The 19,763-nt window shown below is 39.2% G+C and overlaps 1 protein-coding gene across 1 annotated transcript in view; it reads left to right on the plus strand.

Annotated features, from left to right (window-relative positions):
* Window positions 1-19,763, plus strand: part of LOC124716992 (nuclear RNA export factor 1-like) — a 227,282-nt gene that overhangs the window by 107,797 nt on the left and 99,722 nt on the right. The window contains exon 9 of the mRNA XM_047243615.1: window positions 10,928-11,034. Coding sequence (XP_047099571.1) covers window positions 10,928-11,034 — 107 coding nt within the window. The remainder of the gene's footprint in view (window positions 1-10,927; window positions 11,035-19,763) is intronic.

The following is a 19,763-nucleotide window of genomic DNA, read 5'->3' on the forward strand; positions in this document are numbered from 1 at the left end:
TATTCACAACAAGAATCTTCTGGGATTTGTGATCCACAGGAATTTGAAGATATGCGTCTTGCAAATCTAACTTAGAAAAATATTTGCCTGGACACAATTTGTCAAACAAGTCTTCTGGATGTGGCAAAGGAAACGTTGCAACAGGAAGCTGAGGATTGACGGGGGCTTTAAAATCCACCCACAGTCGCAATTTGCCTGATGGTTTCGTTAAGATAACCAGTGGTGAAGCCCATAGTGATGCTTGTCCCTGGTTCGATCACTCTTTGTTCCTCAAGTGCATGAAATGTTTTAGCAACATCATCTCAAAGTATGTGAGGCACTGTGCGAGTGCGGAAAAATTTAGTCTGTGCGTTGTCCTTCAATTCAGTATGTGCCTGAAAATTTTTCGCACAACCTAAACCTGGCAAAAAAATTCAGCATACTCTTGACATAGTTCGGAAACACTGTTTGTGGGAACACATTTAGTGACAGCTAGTACATCATCGCACACAGTTATGGAGACTACATCAAATAAATCAAGACCAAAAATATTTAGTTAAGGAGACTACATCAAATAAATCAAGACCAAAAATATTTACAGATGGGGGTGAACACAGTATGTGAAAAGAAACCACTTGAGCTTGTCCATGGTATGTCACTGGCAAACTGCACAGTCCCACAACCAGGATACTTTGACCATGGTAGGTAGCTAACGTACCATTTGCATTACGCAATGGAGGTGAACCAAGCATTTCGTAAGTTTTTATGATTCATGAGTGAAACAGACGCTCCAGTGTCCAACTGAAAAGGAATCATATGATTCTGAGTGTTAAAGTCCACAAAAAGTTTGTTCTGCTGTTGGCGAAAAATGTCATTCTGAAAAGCAATGTTGACAAGCAAATTGTGCTTGTCGGGATTCTTACATCGGCGTGCACTGGCATCGCAAGCAAAATTGTCACATTCTGCAATGTCACAGGTACTGGAGGCGAATTTACAACATTTATTTGCATTGCTTGTAGCTCATTGTGTTTGGAAGTCTTATTCCGGAAACCGTTCCGGTGGGAGCTACTTTGTCCGGAAACGGGATACGGAGCGTCAGATTTTTGTCTTTTGAGGCACACTGCCTGGACATGTCCCTTCCTGTTGCAAAAATGGCACATGGCCTTGCACGATGTGCAGTTGTGGCGCGAGTGCTTTGAATTACAATGCGGGCATGAGCGCAAAGCAGGCGGCTTCTGCCGGCGCGTAACAGGTGTGTTTCCTGGAAGTGAATTGGGCAGGCACGCGCCGAGCCGGTACAGCATCATGTATGTGTGGTGCGCGCGCAGGTGGCTTGCTAACCTGACAGACAGCGGGAGACGATTCAAAAGAATTTGCAGCATAGTCCAAAGTGTCCTATCTGTCCAAAATGTCCAACACCTGTTCTAAAGTGGGGTTATAGCATCCCGTACGATTATGTCAGAATATGATATGCCACAAAAACGAAAATTCACAGTCGCGAGTGAGGCCTTGCAAAGTGGCTACCCACTCACAGTAATTCTGCTGAGGTGCAAGTTTTGTATGGAAAAATTTGTACCACTGAGCGACAACATTCACACTTTGCTTTTAATAATCAGTTAATGCCTGAACAAGTTCTTCGAAACTGAGCTGATCTGGAGAACCTTTTGGGAATAGTTTGAGGAGGATGCAGCACGATGCCCCGACACAAGATAAAAGCGCATGCAGCCGTATTTTACCTTCGATGTCATATGCAGCAAGGTGGTGTGAAAACGGCATGTGCCACTCCTGCCAGCTTTCCACACTGGCGTGGAACGCGCGGAACGACGGGGCTGTACAGCCGGCTCCTGTGCAGCCGGTACTTGTGGCACAGTTTGTTGTTGTCCCTGGACGAGCTGTTCAAGGCGTGCAGTAGTGGACGAGAGCTCGCTAGAAACTTGATGCAAGCCGCAAAGTGGCACTGGTTGCGACTCGCGGGTCCAACGATACTAATACGGACTGCGGTCGGTAACTGCAACCCCTAACAAGTGTGGTATCGAATGTTGATACCACACTAACATCAATAAGTAATAGTACCGAGAGGTTCCATGGCTCATTTTTGAAGCAGTGAGACACAAACGGCGGGACTTGTAAGCAGCAGGCAGTTATCACCCTGAACATGGTAATGCACCTGCTAATCATTCGCAGTTAATTCAGAGATTTGGTCAAACCCAACACGACTGTGGTTTGACAGCCTCCCTAGCCCCCTGACCTAGCACTGAGTGACTTCTGGCTTTTCCCTAAAATGACAAAATCTCTGAAAGGGATCAAATCTCAGAACAGAGAAGACGTTATACAGATGGAGCAGCTCTGCACCACACAAAAAGAGGCTTTCCAGTAATGCTTCCATCAGTGGCAGCAGCATTGGGAGAGATGTGTAGAAGCTGAAGAGGACTACTTGGAAGATGACTAGTGTCAAAAAATTGTATCTGAATAAAGACTGCTTTTATAAATAAGTCGGATACTTTTTGAACAGCTATACTATAGTGTTACCTACTGTTATTTTACTTATTCATTACAAAAGAATTAATGGATGGTTTGTATATGTTTGGAAAGGAAAGAAAGAAAACATAAAATTCTTCAGTTTGTTTTAGTTTAGTAATTTTGTGAGTTTATGTATTGAATTTTATCAATGCACAAGTTTCATATTATTTGAGTGAGTGCTCACCTCAGAAATTCACTGTTATTAACAACATTCCTATGCTAAACCTTTCTTGCCTATGTTGCTACTTAAATAAATATATCTGAAGCAAAGTATTTGTCTTAACTGCTGTTTTTCTGATTTTTATGTGTAAATAAATGTAGAAATCCTAAATATAAGTAATATACAAATTTTCAATGAAAATTAGTATTCCTGAACAGTGCACCATCTGCAACTTTGAGAATTCTGTAATGTGTGAAGCCTCTGCTTGCTGCCGCCAAAAGCTTTAAATATAGTGGCTCAGAGAAAAGAGAGGAATCTCCCTTTATGCAGGAATCCCCAAAGCACCAATGGAGATTTGTGGAGGACAGTGTCAAATGAGTTGCGAAACAGCTGTGACTCTGTGCTGGGGAATTATGCAAACCAGGGAAGCGAAGCGACATTTCATTTGTGGAAATGGATTTCATATTCCTCACCATGTGTGGCCAGGTTTTGCCATGCTGTAATGTGGGATGTGGAATTGCATAAAGAAAGGGTTGTACCCAGGACTCTAAAACATCTCTTACATATCAGTTCACACTGCTCTTATGTGCACGTTGTTTATGTTAAGTTTGGCTTTAATGCGAACAGACACTGTGATCGGTAATTGACCACTGTATTTAGTCGCTGTTGTAATGCTGCCGAAATAGGCCCTGCTTATTTACCAGGTATTTTTTTCTTGTAATAGTGGAAATGATGCAATGAGGTGAACCAAAGCATTGAAAATCTTCATTATTTGTTCTGTGCTAAATAAATGTCTGGTAGTAGTCACTGATAGTCTCAGACATTCACTTTGTCTTTCCTTCAGCCAGGTCTGCGCGTATTACATTGCTGAGTATTGGTTGCTCTTTGTCTTTTTTCATCTCTTTTTATATGAATTGTTAGAGTATTTCACTAGACTAATTAGAGACCACTCTATGAAGTTGACAAATAAAATTCCACATTAAAAAAATTGTTTGTAATGGGAAATGAGCTGACGTCTTCTGTTGATGCTGGGCAGTATACAGAATTTGTAATTAGGAGTTGAGCTGACTTAATTTACACACTGTGCAAACAAAATTGCAAATATTTGCTGTCATATGTCAGTAATTTGCTGCCAGGATATTTTAGTGCAAAGTCTTCTGGCCATCTCGAGGTGTATACTGATGAAAGTAGACTGAGCTCTGTTTAAAACTATGCTGGCACACACATAAGTACCCAATCGTCACTGCATGCATTTGTAGAATGTGTGTATGTTTGTAGCAAGTCTGTGCATTGTTGTCAGTGTCCTCTGTGATGAAGGCTTGTGTCTTCAATATCTGATTGTTTGTCTTAGTACAGTATAATGACACCAGTTACACAAAGCATGAAGTTTTTGTATAAAAGGATTTCCACAAAAATGGATAGTGATCCCTACTACATACAAACAAACACCACGATATGGAAGAGGATGATGCTTTCAAGACTACAGTCTACCTCCTACATATTGGAAATATTTCCACAAAAATGGGCAGAATACTAAGAAAACATAAGGTTAAAGTGATCTTTCATCCATCAAAAATCTCGGCCCTTCTCGGATCAATAGTAGGTGACTTAGAGCTGTGCAAAGCAGGTGTTTATAAGATTCTTTGTGAGTATAGTAGATTGCATACAGGGTGTTACAAAAAGGTACAGTATGTACAAAAAGGTACAGTATGTACTGTACTTCCTCAATTCGTGGCCAGTTGGCCCAATTGAAGGGAAGGCAATGTTGACTTCGGTGCTTGTGTTGACATGCGACTCATTGCTCTACAGTACTAGCATCAAGCACATCAGTACGTAGCATCAACAGGTTAGTATTCATCACAAACGTGGTTTTGCAGTCAGTGCAATGTTTACAAATGCAGAGTTGGCAGATGCCCATTTGATGTATGGATGAGCACAGGGCAATAGCCATGGCGCGGTACGTTTGTATCGAGACAGATTTCCAGAACGAAGGTGTCACGACAAGAAGACATTCGAAGCAATTGATCGGTGTCTTAGGGAGCACGGAGCATTCCAGCCTATGACTCGTGACTGGGGAAGACCTAGAACGACGAGGACACCTGCAATGGACGAGGCAATTCTTCGTGCAGTTGACGATAACCCTAATGTCAGTGTCAGAGAAGTTGCTGCTGTACAAGGTAATGTTGACCATGTCACTGTATGGAGAGTGCTACGGGAGAAGCAGTTGTTTCCATACCATGTACAGTGTGTGCAGGCACTATCAGCAGCTGATTGGCCTTCACGGGTATACTTCTGCGAATGGTTCATCCAACAATGTATCAATCCTCATTTCAGTGCAAATGTTCTCTTTACGGATGAGGCTTCATTCCAATGTGATCAAATTGTAAATTTTCACAATCAACATGTGTGAGCTGACGAGAATCCGCACGCAATTGTGCAATCACGTCATCAACACAGATTTTCTGTGAACGTTTGGTCAGGCATTGTTGGTGATGTCTTGATTGGGCCCCATGTTCTTCCATCTACGCTCAATGGAGCACGTTATCATGAGTTCATACGGGATACTTTACCTGTGCTGCTAGAACATGTGCCTTTACAAGTACGACACGACATGGGGTTCATGCACGATGGATGCACATTTCAGTCGAAGTGTTCGTACGCTTCTCAACAACAGATTTGGTGACCGATGGATTGGTAGAGGTGAACCAATTTCATGGCCTCCACGCTCTCCTGACCTCAACCCTCTTGACTTTCATTTATGGGGGCATTTGAAAACTCTTGTCTATGCAACCCCAGTACCAAATGTAGAGACTCTTCGTGCTCGTATCGTGGACGGCTGTGATACAATATGCCATTCTCCAGGGCTGCATCAGCGCATCAGGGATTCCATGTGACGGAGGGTGGATGCATGTATCCTCGCTAACGGAGGACATTTTGAACATTTCCTGTAACAAAGTGTTTGAATTCACGCTGGTACGTTCTGTTGCTGTGTGTTTCCATTCCATGATTAATGTGATTTGAAGAGAAGTAATAAAATGAGCTCTAACATGGAAAGTAAGCGTTTCAGGACACGTCCACATAACATATTTTCTCTCTTTGTATGTGAAGAATGTTTCCTGAAAGTTTGGCTGTACCTTTTTGTAACACCCTGTATAGGGCAGATGATGTGCACTATTAGGGAGCACAGTGTGAAGACCAGCGGTGTACTCGCCCCCTCTGGGCTACCAAATCCATTATCGCGTAACACTGTATGTCACTGGTCATTTGCGTGAATAAATGAAACGAAAATTGTTGCCCATACTTCAAACTTTTGGAACTCTGTTATTGACAAATTAGCGGAAGTATGACTGTCTGAGGCTCGTATCAATTGTGACCATGGTTTTCAGTTAGATAATCTGTGGAATCTTTTTACAAAAAAAATTGTGCTCTGTGGAACCAGCATCATTCTGTGATTTTACTGTATGAGGATAATCAATCTTGTACCAATGAGGCGAGCGTTCACCACAGAGAGTGGACACAGTAGCATACAGATTCACAGTAGATGAGTATGTGTTCAAATAGTGTGTGTGCAGTGACAACAGGGTACACTGTGTCTCTCCTTGCCCGCTTTCAAACAGGAGAGCTCATTGTACTTTTGCCAGTATATACCTGAAGACTCCGCATCAAAATTTTGCAGCTGCAAGTTATCGACATTGGACATTTGCCTGAAGTTTCATGTAACCTAATGATTTTTGTATTTATTACAAATTTTGGGTTTTATGTGACACGTGAAAGTTTAGCTTCAAATCACTTATTGCTGTGAATTATCCATTGCTTTGTTAATGGTACAGGACATTATTCACATAGGGAGAGTATCCACAGAACTGAGATTTCCTGACAGATTAAAACTATATAGCACAGCAGAACTTGAACCTCCAAAACAGCAGCAGAATGGCAGGTAAGGGCATTGCATACAATTTATGGGAAGGGAAATTTTCCCGGACCCTCGAAAGGTGTCAGAGGAGGGCACGAGATGATGAGACCAATTTCCCTCTCATGGAGCAAATAGTTGTCTGGCAGTTTGATGAGTTATTTTCCAGGAAACACCATTCAACAGGTAATAAGAGAGTGAGATAAAAGGTCCCTGTCCAACAGTAAAGGACTATTTCTTAGGTTAAAAATGCACTTAAACCTCTGCATCATCCATTTTAGTTCCTATCTAAGCATACCTTAAAGCATGCCCAAAGTTTGCGATAAAACAAATGAGTGGGGTACCTCGTATTAACATGTGCCACAGAGTGATGAAAGGATATGCGGGCATTTCAGTTGTCATCTGCTGTGACTGTGAACAATAAGAAAAGAAGAAAATGGTTATTACAAATGGAAAAATAATAGACGAGTGGTCAGGAGAGTACAGGAATCCTGACTTTTCTTTGAAAATGGTATTTAGATGAATATACCAAATTCCATTAATGTAAATAAATTGCTATTTTCTGTTGTAAACAGCTGACTATATTTATTCAGAAATCCCATCATACTGCATCTATCTGTTAAGCCTACATCCAGATAATGAAGTCTGTTAAAGAAGGCATATTTTCGTTTTTATCATTGTTGTGGTAATCTTCAGTCCTTAGACTGGTTTGATGTAGTTCTCCGTGTTTGTCTGTACTGTGCAAGCCTCTTAATCTCTTTGTGACTACCACGAGACACATATATTAGAGCCTGCTTACTGTGTTCAAACCTCGGTCTCTCTATACATTTTTTACCTCTGCCTGCTTACACGGTACAAAGAAAACCGCCTGACCAGCACATTGTCAGGAGAAGGTCGAGCATACGAGCAAAAACCTGCAAATATGCAGTCAACTGTCTGGCGCATTCTGTGCAGTTGTCTGTTCGTAACTGTTCTGGCACTGTCTACTTGGGATGATGAGCTTCGTTCTAACAGCGACGTTCTGATGCTACTAGAGGAAGACAATTTTTGACAGAAGTCAGTTTTCAGTGACGAAGCCATGTTCCTTGTGTCTAGAAATGTGTATGATCGTACTGTACATGTTTGGGGCACAAAACATCCACACGAGATTTTGGAACACATTTGTATCTCACCTAAAGTTAACATCTTTTGTGCCATGGCCTGTTCAAAAGTTTTCAGACTATTTTTCTTCATGGAGAAAACTGTGACTGGTTTTTCATACTTGGACATGCTGCAATAATGCTTTGTGCCCAATGACAGCAAGAAAGTAGAGGTATCATTTTCAACACCACCATCCTCCTTCACCCATTCTTTCAGCCATTCTTGATTAGCTCAGTGCTGAACTGTATCTACATTTGATTGAATTTGTCTCCCATTGTGACTCTCTTCTGCAGTGATCCCCGCAGTCACCGGACTACATGTGATTTCTTCTTATGGAGGAATGTTAAAGATTGTGTGTTTTTGTTTCCACTGGCACTTAATTTGGTAAGGAAGGATAATTAATACTGACTGTGATATGTTGGGACATGTATGTGGAGAGTTTGACAATTGTATTGGTACTTTTACATATGCCTGTATATAGGCTTGCATTCTGTTCTGTGCAATGTATAGTAGCAGCACAGGGCCATCAAGTTCGTATAGTACGTGCAACTCTATGGCCTGTTGTGCTCTGAAAACATCATATAGACACTTGAGTCTAAATCTACATCTACAACCGTACGTTGCAAACTGCTATGAAGTGCATGGCAGAGAATGCTTCCTATTGAAAGACATATTACTACGGTTTCTTGTGGTTCCATTTATGTACAGCTTGTGGGAAGAATGACTCGTTACATGCCTCTGTGCATCTGGTATTTAGTCTATAGTCACAGTGGACCCCACAGGAGTAGTATGTTCATAGGTACTTACTTAGTAATAGTTTTTGAAACTTTGTAAGTAGTCATTTGTGGAGTAGCTTGCATTGGTCTCAAAGTGCATGCCATGTTTTGGTTTTCAGCATCACAGTGATGCTCTCCCATGGGTTAAACAAACTTGGGACCATTTATGCTGTCCAGTATCTTCTTTTAGTCACCCTTGGCATAGGTCACAAAGATTGGATCAGTATTCTAACAAGGGATGCACAAGTGTTTTGTAAACAATCTCTCTTGTAGATTGTTTGTGTTTTCCCAGTATCCATGTTTGCACCACATTGAAAAGGTATTGAGATCTGACTGAATATTTATGCAGATTGTTTCAGATAGTATTTCATAATAGGTAATAGCGTGATCTGCAAAAACTCTTAGATTGTTGTTAATAGTCAGGTCATAATAATGATATACATTATGAAATGCAAGTGTCTCAGTACAACTCTCTGAGGCACGCCTGAAGTTACTTCTACATCTGTCGATGACTCTCCATTCAAGATCACGTGCTGCATTCTCCCCATAAGAAATGCCCAGTCCAGGTACAAATTTCTTTTGATACCACAAATCATAGTACTTTCATTAATAAGCATTGATTGTTACTGACTCCCAACACTTCTTAGAAGTCAAGAAACGCTGTTTCTGCCTTATTGCTTTGATCCACAGCTTCCAGGATGTCACGTGAAAAAAGTGCAAGTTTGATTTTACATGACAAATCCTTTTGAAATCAGGCACACAGTCTCCGACTTTGTTGCAGTTAGTAGAATCCATCCTTGAAATTAAAATTGTGTAATGTGTATTGTTGCTATAAACCTTCCACTGGTTTCAAAAAATTGTCCATACAAATTTCCTCAGATGTGAGAGGGTGTCGAATATGGTGCATATTTTGACAGGTAGTACTTTGTGTCCCTCTGTTTTCCGATTGACAGAACATCTTTATGGATACGTGCATTGTAGTAGATACAATTATTTTCTCTTTTGTAATCTAGAAATCAAAAATAATTTATATGCAGAAAAAATTATGAGCCAAACAGATGGTTGCAGTGGGAAGCAGAAATTGAAGGATGATTTGGTTACTAGAGTAACGGAAGGAGAGAATAAAAAAAAAAAAAAGAGTAATTACAGCATCGTAGTGGCCTTACAAATCGAATATGACCATCCGGTCAGTACAGCTGTCCCATGTAGTAGCACAGCCTCAGAAACTTTATCATTCCTCCGAGTGCCATTCATTTCACAGTTCAGAAGATTGTGTAAATATTAAGAGATTGTAAGGCTGTACTGTTTATATCCTCTGTGCACACCTGAGTTGTACTAGATGAAAAAATAAGAAATCGTACATAATTGTAAGTCAACCAATAATATGTGGTGGCCACAATCTCTGCACTCACCACAAATATGTGGTTTTTAGTGATTTTCTATGTATTGCTGGAAATAACAAACTTAAATGTAGAAGTGGTTTATTTTTTACAGTGGAACTCTAAAAAATAAGAAAATGGAAAATTGAGCAATAGAAAATCCAGGATGGTACGATGACAGTATTATCAAAAGGATATATTGCTCCTCACTATATAGCTTAGAAGTTGAGTTGCTGCTAGGCACAGCAAAAAGCCTGAAACAAGTAACCTTTCAACCAGAAAGGCCCTTTTCTCAATTAGGCAAGATACAAAACACACACACACACACACACACACACACAGCCACTGGCTGTGGCTGCCGAGGCCAGGCTGCTAGTAGCAGTGCATGATGAGAATAGCAATTTGGATGGTGGGGGTAAGGAGGATGCTGGGACAGGGAAGGAGAGGGATAGTGGGTTGGGGTGGAGGATGGTAAAGTACTGCAGGGGGGAGCATACAGGGACAAGGTGGACAGAGGGTAGGGCAGCTAGGTGCAGGTGGGAGGTTAGGCAGAGGGCGGGGCAGGGAACAGTAGGGTGTGGGGGGGGGGGGGGGGAGGTGTCTTTGTTCCAGTCCAACATTAATAGGTATGGATTAAATAGAAGCTGACAATTACAGGAATCTGAAAAGAAACGTGCATCTAATGGCCTAGTTATTGTCAGGAGTCAAGATCTAATGCCAACAGCAATGTGGCAAAAACAATACCTCAGTCTTTTCACAGTCCAGTCAGTGAACAGATTGCTCTTGGCACCTAATAGTGCTGTTAGTCATTTAAATATTTGGTTATGATAATCAGATATGGGCATGGAATGTCAAGCTGTCTGGCCGTAACACTGTGAAGCCCTCAGAAATTGTGTGAAAATCATATTAAATTTTACACAAAAAGTGTGTCTGACGTTATGTTACACCTCACTTAACTTACATTTTGTTTTGTTGAACATGTGCAGCACTAACAATTTAACAGGTAACATTGTATCAAACTACTGTCTTCAGTAATCTGACAATTTGTCATTTCTGTTTTCAGGTAAAGAGCACTGGTACTGTTTCATTGTCTCGTACTTTACAGATCTCAGAAGTCTACTTGGATTGTAATCCAATATGTCACATGCTTAAGAGAGATTCATACATAAGGTGAGTGCTGTGTTTTGATAACACGATTTTCACAAGAATTACCTTGTAGTAGTTGATCACTAAGAAGTAAGTAGTGTGTCATTCCAACGACTATTAACTAATTCTTCTTCTTCTTTCAAAAAGCTAAGTCTTGCCTCTGCACCCATAGTTTTCTGTCTCCAGTAATCCTCTTGATCTCAATGTATGAAAAACATCCCATCTATATTATCGTATTTTGTAAATAGGACATTCCCTTGTTTCCTTCACTATGATCTCGTCTTGAGAGCTGTACTGTAAAAGAATATCATGTCTTAATTAAGTATCCAGTGAGTTTTGCTCTGTCCTGGCCTGTAACTTTCAGTCGTTCTTTCTTCTCTGGTATTTCTTCTAGAGCTATGTTATTCATTTTTCTTGAAGTCCAACTGGTTCTTGTAATTCTCATTTACGATCTGGTGCTGCCAAAAGATCACATTTGCCATCTGTAGTAACGTTTTTTTCCTTTAGTAACTTCTAGTTAATTTTTCTTGTTACAAATCACTTTTTTGGCATTCTGAAGTGATTTGGATAGATTGGTAGCAGGGGGGGGGGGGGGGAGAGACAGACAGACAGACAGAGAGAGAGAGAGAGAGAGAGAGAGAGAGAGAGAGAGAGAGAGAGAGAGCAAAAGCAAAGTGGTGATTCTTCCATGAAACAGAGAGAGTGAGAGCTAAAGCAAAGTGGTGATTCTTCCATGAAACTTGGTGTTACATTTTACATGGAAAAATCGGGGCATTTTTAACCTAGTATTGAAATTGAATTTTATTGAGTTTTATAAATCACAAATATCTCAGTGTGTTCATTATATGAACATTATTCTGTATAAATTATAAATGTTTAAAGACTGTGGTTAAACTGTTGTTTATGACTGGTACACAGCTGCTAAGCTGAAAGGAAAGGAAAGTCATTATTGTGGTATACCTCTGCCACCACCACCACCACCACCACCACCACCACCATTAATTTATCAGGAGCTTCTGTGCACCATCTTCCTCTTCACACCTGGTATCCTCAGAGGGATTTTTTTTTCTAAGTTTGAGTAGCCTTCCTGGAGAGTAAAAAAATTGATTTGCAGCAAAAGTGTTCGTGCAAATTGGATTTGGTAATCTCTGCAAGTGAAAATATTTACGCATTCCAGAATTTTGTGAGAGTGTGACATCAGACTTCCCGGTTGTCATATCTTCTTCTGCAACAACCTACTGCATTGGTGGATGATCCCGAGGACAAAGGGCGGACGTTCTGTGTGAAGTGACTGGTTCTTCAAGGAAGATGGAACAGGAGCAAAGTTGTCTTGCGTGGGCAAAAAACAGTGACCACGAAGTGCTTTGTGTTGTGTGTAACACTATCACAAACGTGGAAAAGAAAGCTTTTCAGATTCTGAACCAACATGGAGTGACATCAAGATGTAAACAGTTATTTTGTACAAAAATGGCACAGCAGCAGTTTTGTCTTGCATCTGCTTCATGCAGCTCAGCATCTTCTGTGAACAGTGACAGTTCACCATTGTCCCTTCCAACAATAAATAACGTCAAGGACAGTGCCAGTATGGGTATTAAAGTGTGTTTGTTCCATTTATGCAGCTGCTTCCTGTCAAGGCATTTGTGATCTTTCTGAGGCCATATTTTCTATTGCTGTTCCACAAAGTTTCAGTTTGAGTAGTACTAAATTGCAGTACATTGTAACTGAAGCTGAGGAACATTATTTTGAAAATCTGCTTCGTGATGTGGATAATGCATATTATTGTTCTCTTTGCTTTGATGAGGGGGAAAAAACAGTGCTGGTGCATATGAATTAGAAACTGTGGTTTGTTGTGTGTCAGAAGCTGAGGATAAAATTGTGAGCCATCATTTGCAGTCTTTTTCATTGGTTAAGGAACATCTGAAGGATACTGTTGATAAACTTACTAGCACATTACATTCAGCAAACCTTCCTTTGCATAAACTATTAGTGCTTGGAAGTGATGGACAAAAGTTTGTAAGGAAGTAATGAGACTGCTTAATGAACAAGTTTGTTGTACAAGAAAAAAGCAACTTATTGATGTAGGCATCTTTAACATTCACTTTCTACATAATCCTTTTTTTAAATGACTGCATCATCTCGGAGAAAATGCTTCTGATCTGATTGTCTCTGTATATACTTTTTTAGTGATTAGCTGTCGATAATGGAAGACTTCAGACATACAACATTCATTGAGATTGCATAGGCTTCAATTCATAAAGAATAGGCTATCCAGATGGTTAACACTGGAAACAGTACAGAGAAAACAACTTACATTTTCTTCCACCAAAGAGGACTGCTGTAGCTCCCAATGCTGGGTACAAACACACTGTTTAGCATCTGAAGAAACCCACAATAGAAGCTGAACTGGCATTTCTTAGCTCCACTGCATGCATTTTTACCCAGTTCACTGGAACATTCCAGAAAAAAGAGCCATTGATATGTTGGCTTTACAGTGAAATGAAGAGGCCTTTTCAGGTTACCTGGGAGTAATTTGTAAATGTAACCTGGTAGGGCCAAGGACTGCAGCAATTCCAGTTTCTTCATCACATAACAGAACATCAGCAAAAAAGTCAATGATCTTGTAAGCATGACAAAAGCATTACCACTGGATATTGATTGTGACCAGCCAATGGAATTGTCTCCAGTTGGAAACCACTATAAGCTCAAGTACAGCACAAACTCCAGTTGACAGTTATTGAAATGTAAGACAGGAGAACCAAATTTCCCCAGACAAGTAAAGTGATGAATACATCTCTAGCTCTGCCTCACAGGAATGCTGTGGCTAAAATGGTTTTTCTGCATTGAGAAGTTATCTTACAAAGGACTTGGCATCACTCTCAGAAAAAACTGTCAACACAGTGATAACGGTAAAAGATACAGTGAAATGGTATGACAACTAAACAGAAAAAGTACCTGTGACTAAAGAGCTGTTTTTTGTGTGCAGTGTGTATACAAGAAATACTAGAACTACATAGAAGAAGAAAGGAGAAAGGCAAAAGAAAAGGAAAAACAAAAATATGAAGAGGGAAAAGAGGAAAAAGGAAGTCAATAAAAACTTGCAACGGAAAAAAGGAGATTTCATCATGTGAAGAAATACTTAAACTATAACGACAGTAAGAACAGGAAAAATTTATGGCAGCTAATAAGTTGACCTCTGAAGAAAATGAAAGACTTAAGGTTGCCTTACAGAAGCAAGAGTTGCCCAGGCTATGTTGACAGGTGCTCTTCAGGTACAGAAAGTAGTTCAAAAATAAGGTGCAGATGCTCTCCAGTCTTGAGTTGATTAAAGAAAGTGTTTCAATAACATCATTTTTAAACAAAAACCAAAGAATAGTAAGTGTTAATTTCTCCAGTGCATTTTCTAAGCAATTATGTACTTATTTTTTTATCTTACCTTGCTTTCTGTACATGACTTATGGTATAAAATGCTTATTAATGGTAAGAAGTTTGTAAACTGTACACAACTTTTGTAATTATGGGTAAATAGTGGCCAATCCACATTTAAAATTTCTGTGCAATACATTGAAATTTGATATTCAGTTTATACAGTGAAAAAAGGCAAAATAAGGATGAAGTATGTTGCTTTTGTCAGACTTTAGAATAAAGTTTAAAGAAATGATTTCTTTCTATTGTTACACATTTAACTTTGATCTTAACCAGTTAGTAGGTAGGGGACATCTTTCTCTATAAAGCAGTGTTATTTTTGAAATACATATTGTCCGATCATAAAGAAAGTTAGCCACTTTTTTGCTAAGTTTTGTCACTTTTATCACCTTTTTCACATGCAAAAATTAATGGTTGTCCTGAAAACCACATTTCCATAAGTTTGAGGCAGCTTTACCCTGCTTTGCTAATGTCCAGGTTTCACATCTGTATGTCAGAACACTCCATACAAAGATCTGTACAAATCTTTTGTTAGTGTGGACACTTACATGTTTATTGAGCAGGAGGTCCTTCTTATTTTGGAAGGCAGTCTGTCTGTGCTGTTCTTCCCTTGATTTCCTGAAGACATCTATTGTTTTCCTTCACAGTGCTGCTGAGATAGTGAAATTTGGTTACTTCCTCAAGTTGCTCACTGTGTCTTTTTATGTCAGTCTTACCTTCACCTCCTTTCTCATCTGTAACCACGACTTTTGTCTTCTTGGTATTTGCTTTTAGTTTTAGTTCTGCTATCTCTTGAGTTAAAACAACAAGCTTTTTATTCATTTCCTTCTCTAAGTCTGCCTCTGTTGCAGTGTCATTTTCAAATCTGATGCAGGGAATATGTGTACCATTAATTTTCATTCCAGTTGTATTTTCTTTCATTTTTGTTAGTTCCTTCCTAGTAAAAGTATTAAATAATTAGGTTGAGAGAAGGCGCCTATGTCACGATCCCCTTTTGATTTTTGCTTCTTCCTTGCTACTATTAATAATCAAGTCCTACTTCATACATTGCTTTAAATAAGTAAAATTTTTGATGGCTGTGACAAGAGTGTTCTGTAATCTGTACAGTCCTCTGCATTTGACCTCTTGGGTAGTGCAATTAGTTCCAGCTTTTGTGATGTCATAACATTAAGATACCACAGTAAACAAATTACTTTTGAAGTTGTCATTGCTGTTTTGTAGAAGCTCGGCCGGTATGTCATCTGTACCCATTGCTTTATTTGATTTTAACCTATTTAGTACAAGGAAGAACTCTCCTTTTTTTATGACTAATCCTTCATTGTTTTCATAAATTAACTCTTCATCATCATTATACTCATATCAGCTTCCAATTCCAGCACTACAGTACAGGTTATAAATATCCTCTTTCTATCTGTCACATATATCTTTACTACCAGCCATTTTAAAATAATGGCATGGACTAAATTAAGTAAAAATACAGTATCTAAGCAATTTCTTTTATAACATTATGTATGCCAAGTTGTTTAGCTTCATTTTCCATAGACCATTTGCAAAGTAAATCATAATGGTGCGGAGCAAGTGTTTTACATTCACATTACAAATTAATTTGTAAATGTGGCTACATGCTGAACATTTATAAGACGTGGCTGCTTTCTTTCTTGCTTTCTTTTTTTTAATTATTTTTTAAGAAATGTGTGAGTTAGTAATTCCTATCCACCACTTTTTATATAATACAGTTACACAACAATACTGTTTCAGGTTTTCATCTGTCTTCAATTAGCATAATATAGCCATCATTATTGCTGTCAGCATTCTGAATGCTGCAGCTGCACTGTACAAAGTGGTTTTCAGAAACACATAAAAATTGTAAATTGACTTTAATTATAAACAAATGCATAATGTGGCCTTGAGGCGAATTTTGCACTGCAATAGTCTGTTCTTGTTGTCTTCAGCCTGAAGGCTAATTTGGTGCAGCTCTCTACTCTGCTCCATCCTGAGTGAGTGTCTTTGTCTCTATTGCAACCTACACCCATTTGAACCTGCTCGCTGTAGTCATCCTTTGGTCTCCCTCTATATTTTGTACCCCTCACTAGTAAGTTGACTATTCATTGATGCGTCAGTAAGTGTCCTATCAACTACTCCCTCATTTTAATTGAATTGTGCCATAAATTTCTTTGTTCTCCAGCTCCATTAGTTACTTGATTTACCCATCTGATTTATCCATCTTCTGTATCACGACACTTCAAAAGCTCTTATTCTCTTGTTGCCAGAGCTGCTTATTGTCCAGGTTTCACTTCTGCACAAGACTACACACAAGGAAAATACCTTCAAAAAAGTCATACTGAAACTTAAATGGATATAATATATGAACAGATTCCTCTTCTTCAGAACTGCTTTTCTTGCTACAGCCAATACATATCTATATATCCTCGTTACTTTGAACATTGTTACTTTTGTGCCTAAATAGCAAAACTTGCCTACCACATTTAGTATCTCATATCCTAATCTAATTCTCTCAATATCATCTGACTTATTTCAACTACTTTACACTACATTTTTTTTTATGTGGTTGATATTAAACTTTTAATCAGAACTCGCCAGCAACATTTGGTGTCATCTTCTAATCTAATTCTCTCGATACCATCTGACTTAATTCAGCTACTTTCCATTATGTTTGTTTTATGTGGTTAATATTCAACTTTTAATCTCTTTTTAAAGTCACTGTCCACTCTTTTCAACTGACCAAATTCTTTGCTGTCTCAGGCAGTTACAATGTCACCAGAAATCCTCAAAGTTTTTATTTTTTTCTACCTGAACTTCAGTTCATTTTCCAGATTTCTCCTTGGTTTTTCCTACTGCTTGCTCAGTCAGTGTACATATTTTAGTAATGCTACCTCTTTATCTACATAGATACTCCACAAGCCATCATACGGTGTGTGGTGGAGACTGTCTGTATACCTGTGTATGAGCCCTAATTTCTAGTATCTTATCTTTGTGGTCCTTATGTGCAATGGTTGTTGGCGGCCAAAGAATCGTTCAGCAATCAGCTTCAAATGCCGGTTCTCCCTTTCCCTTTCATTTCCTTCAGTTACCATTCAGTTCAGTTATTATTCAACGGCCACACTTGTTCATCTTTGGGAACTAGTTCACTGGTGATCATTCCTTTTTGGGAACCATTCGTTTTTATTCCGTCACTGTTCATGTGTGGATTTGAGATACATTTTCCCAAAAAAACCATTACTTCTGCATGATAAATTCATTGATTACCTAATGTACACATGTTGTTTACTTCGATTTCCTTACCTGATATTTTTCTCAGAATGCATCACATTAGTCAGGTGATGTGACGGGCCAGCGATTGTAAGCCAGGCAGAGAGAGCCCAGGACAAGCTGAGTGGAAGTACAAATTATGGAGCCTATTTTTGATCTGTACCGGACAATACTAATCATCACTCACTTTTGAGAGAAGTTCATAGTTGTAACAAGTGTAGTGCCTCGGTTTTCTGTTTCTTTACAGAAACTCCATTACAGAAAATTATGTGTAACTGCACAAGCATTACTAGCGTGAAATGGCTGGAAGTAAACTATCACCTGTCAAACCAGCATTAATAGTTTTATTTTAAAATTTTTGGGTGTGTAAATTAACTACACATCAAGGGTCATACTCTGTTGGAAGTGAAGATTTATTTGGAAAATTATTGACTTCAGACAAGGGAGCTGAGAAACTGGTTTGTATTGGCAATGGTAGCAACTACGTAAATGTGCTGGAAGATCATCAAAACTTAACAAGTGAAAGAAATGTGATTTCCTCTTCTCCCTTCCCCCCCCCCCCCCCCCTCCCCACCCCACCCCCCACCCCCAGTTGCTTAGAAGATCTTTGCAACTGGAAAAGGTAAGCAGTTTTTGATCAGTTAGTGGTTGAAAAGTGTCAAGGTACATGCATGGAATCAGTCATCAGTTATTTGAGAAAGAGAACTTCTGAGCAATCAAGGGGAACCATTAACAGATGAGAGTAAAATGAATATGAAACAACAAATCAGTAAATTACATAGTAATGTACTTGAAAGATAAATTATATGCATATGTGCGGATGGGTGTGTGTGTGTGGGGGGGGGGGGGGGGGGGGTGGGGGGGGGGGGCTTGTGCGTGCGTGAGTGAGTGTATACCTGTCCTTTTCCCCCCCTAAGGTAAGTCTTTCCTACTCCCGGGATTGGAATGACTCCTTACCCTCTCCCTTAAAACCCACATCCTTTCGTCTTTCCCTCTCCTTCCCTCTTTCCTGATGAAGCAACCTTGGGTTGCGAAAGCTTGAAATTTGTGTGTGTGTGTGTGTTTGTGTGTTTTTTATTGTGTCTATCAACATACCACCGCTTTCTCATTTGGTAAGTTACAGCATCTTTGTTTTTTTATGTATATTTTTCCCACGTGGAATGTCTCCCTCTATTATATTCAAATTATACACACAGATTTATTTGAAAATAAAGGAAAGTCCACTACAAGTTCAGTGCCGATAATTTTATGCATATTTCAGACAGTTAAAGTACTACAGAAAAGGGAGGAGAAAGTTGTCCATGAAACTTACTTTGAATGGCTTTTCTGTTAAATCAGTAGTTTCTGTCACAACGGCACAATATGGCACTCTGTTTGACGTGCGTGGGTTTTGATTAAAAACATTTTGGAAAAAGAATTCCTTGCAGGCATAAGATATGTGAGACTATTACATTGATTGCTTTTGAATTAACTACTAGTTCACTTCTCAAAGAGCTATCTCCTGGAGTGTCATTCTGTGCTGCAAAGGCATCCATTGTGCAAGGTGGATGGTGGAATCCATTTACATGTTGAAAACATTTGTGTTCCTTGATGAAGTTGAATTGCGACCACAAGAACAGACTGCAATGTATTCTGTTTGTATTTTTCTTACTACTGTGTTTGTCAAAGCGTGTTCCTATGCCACTTCAAATGACAAAGCTCTATATTTAGTATACATCAGGTTGCCAGTAGTAGAAGAAATAGTCCCATGTGCAGCTTTACAAAAACTGAAATATTATACATGGTTCCTGTCCGTTGTTCTGTCACCTTCATGTTCTGAATTAAAAATTAGTAACTACACTGAATCTTGAAGTAGAACCAATAAACAAAGATACATAAGAATTTAAGTGGGTATTGATCAATCCCAGAAATTATATTTAAACAATTTGATTTGAGTGTCAAGTTCCTTAAGACAGATCCTTCACAGTGGCATATAAATGAAGATGTCAATACTCTACAACTAGTTACTAAACTAAGAATTGTAAATTATCCAATTGAGACAGCATAAAGATCGTGTAACA

Source organism: Schistocerca piceifrons, chromosome 9 (genome assembly GCF_021461385.2).
Source record: "Schistocerca piceifrons isolate TAMUIC-IGC-003096 chromosome 9, iqSchPice1.1, whole genome shotgun sequence".
Lineage (NCBI taxonomy): Eukaryota > Metazoa > Arthropoda > Insecta > Orthoptera > Acrididae > Schistocerca > Schistocerca piceifrons.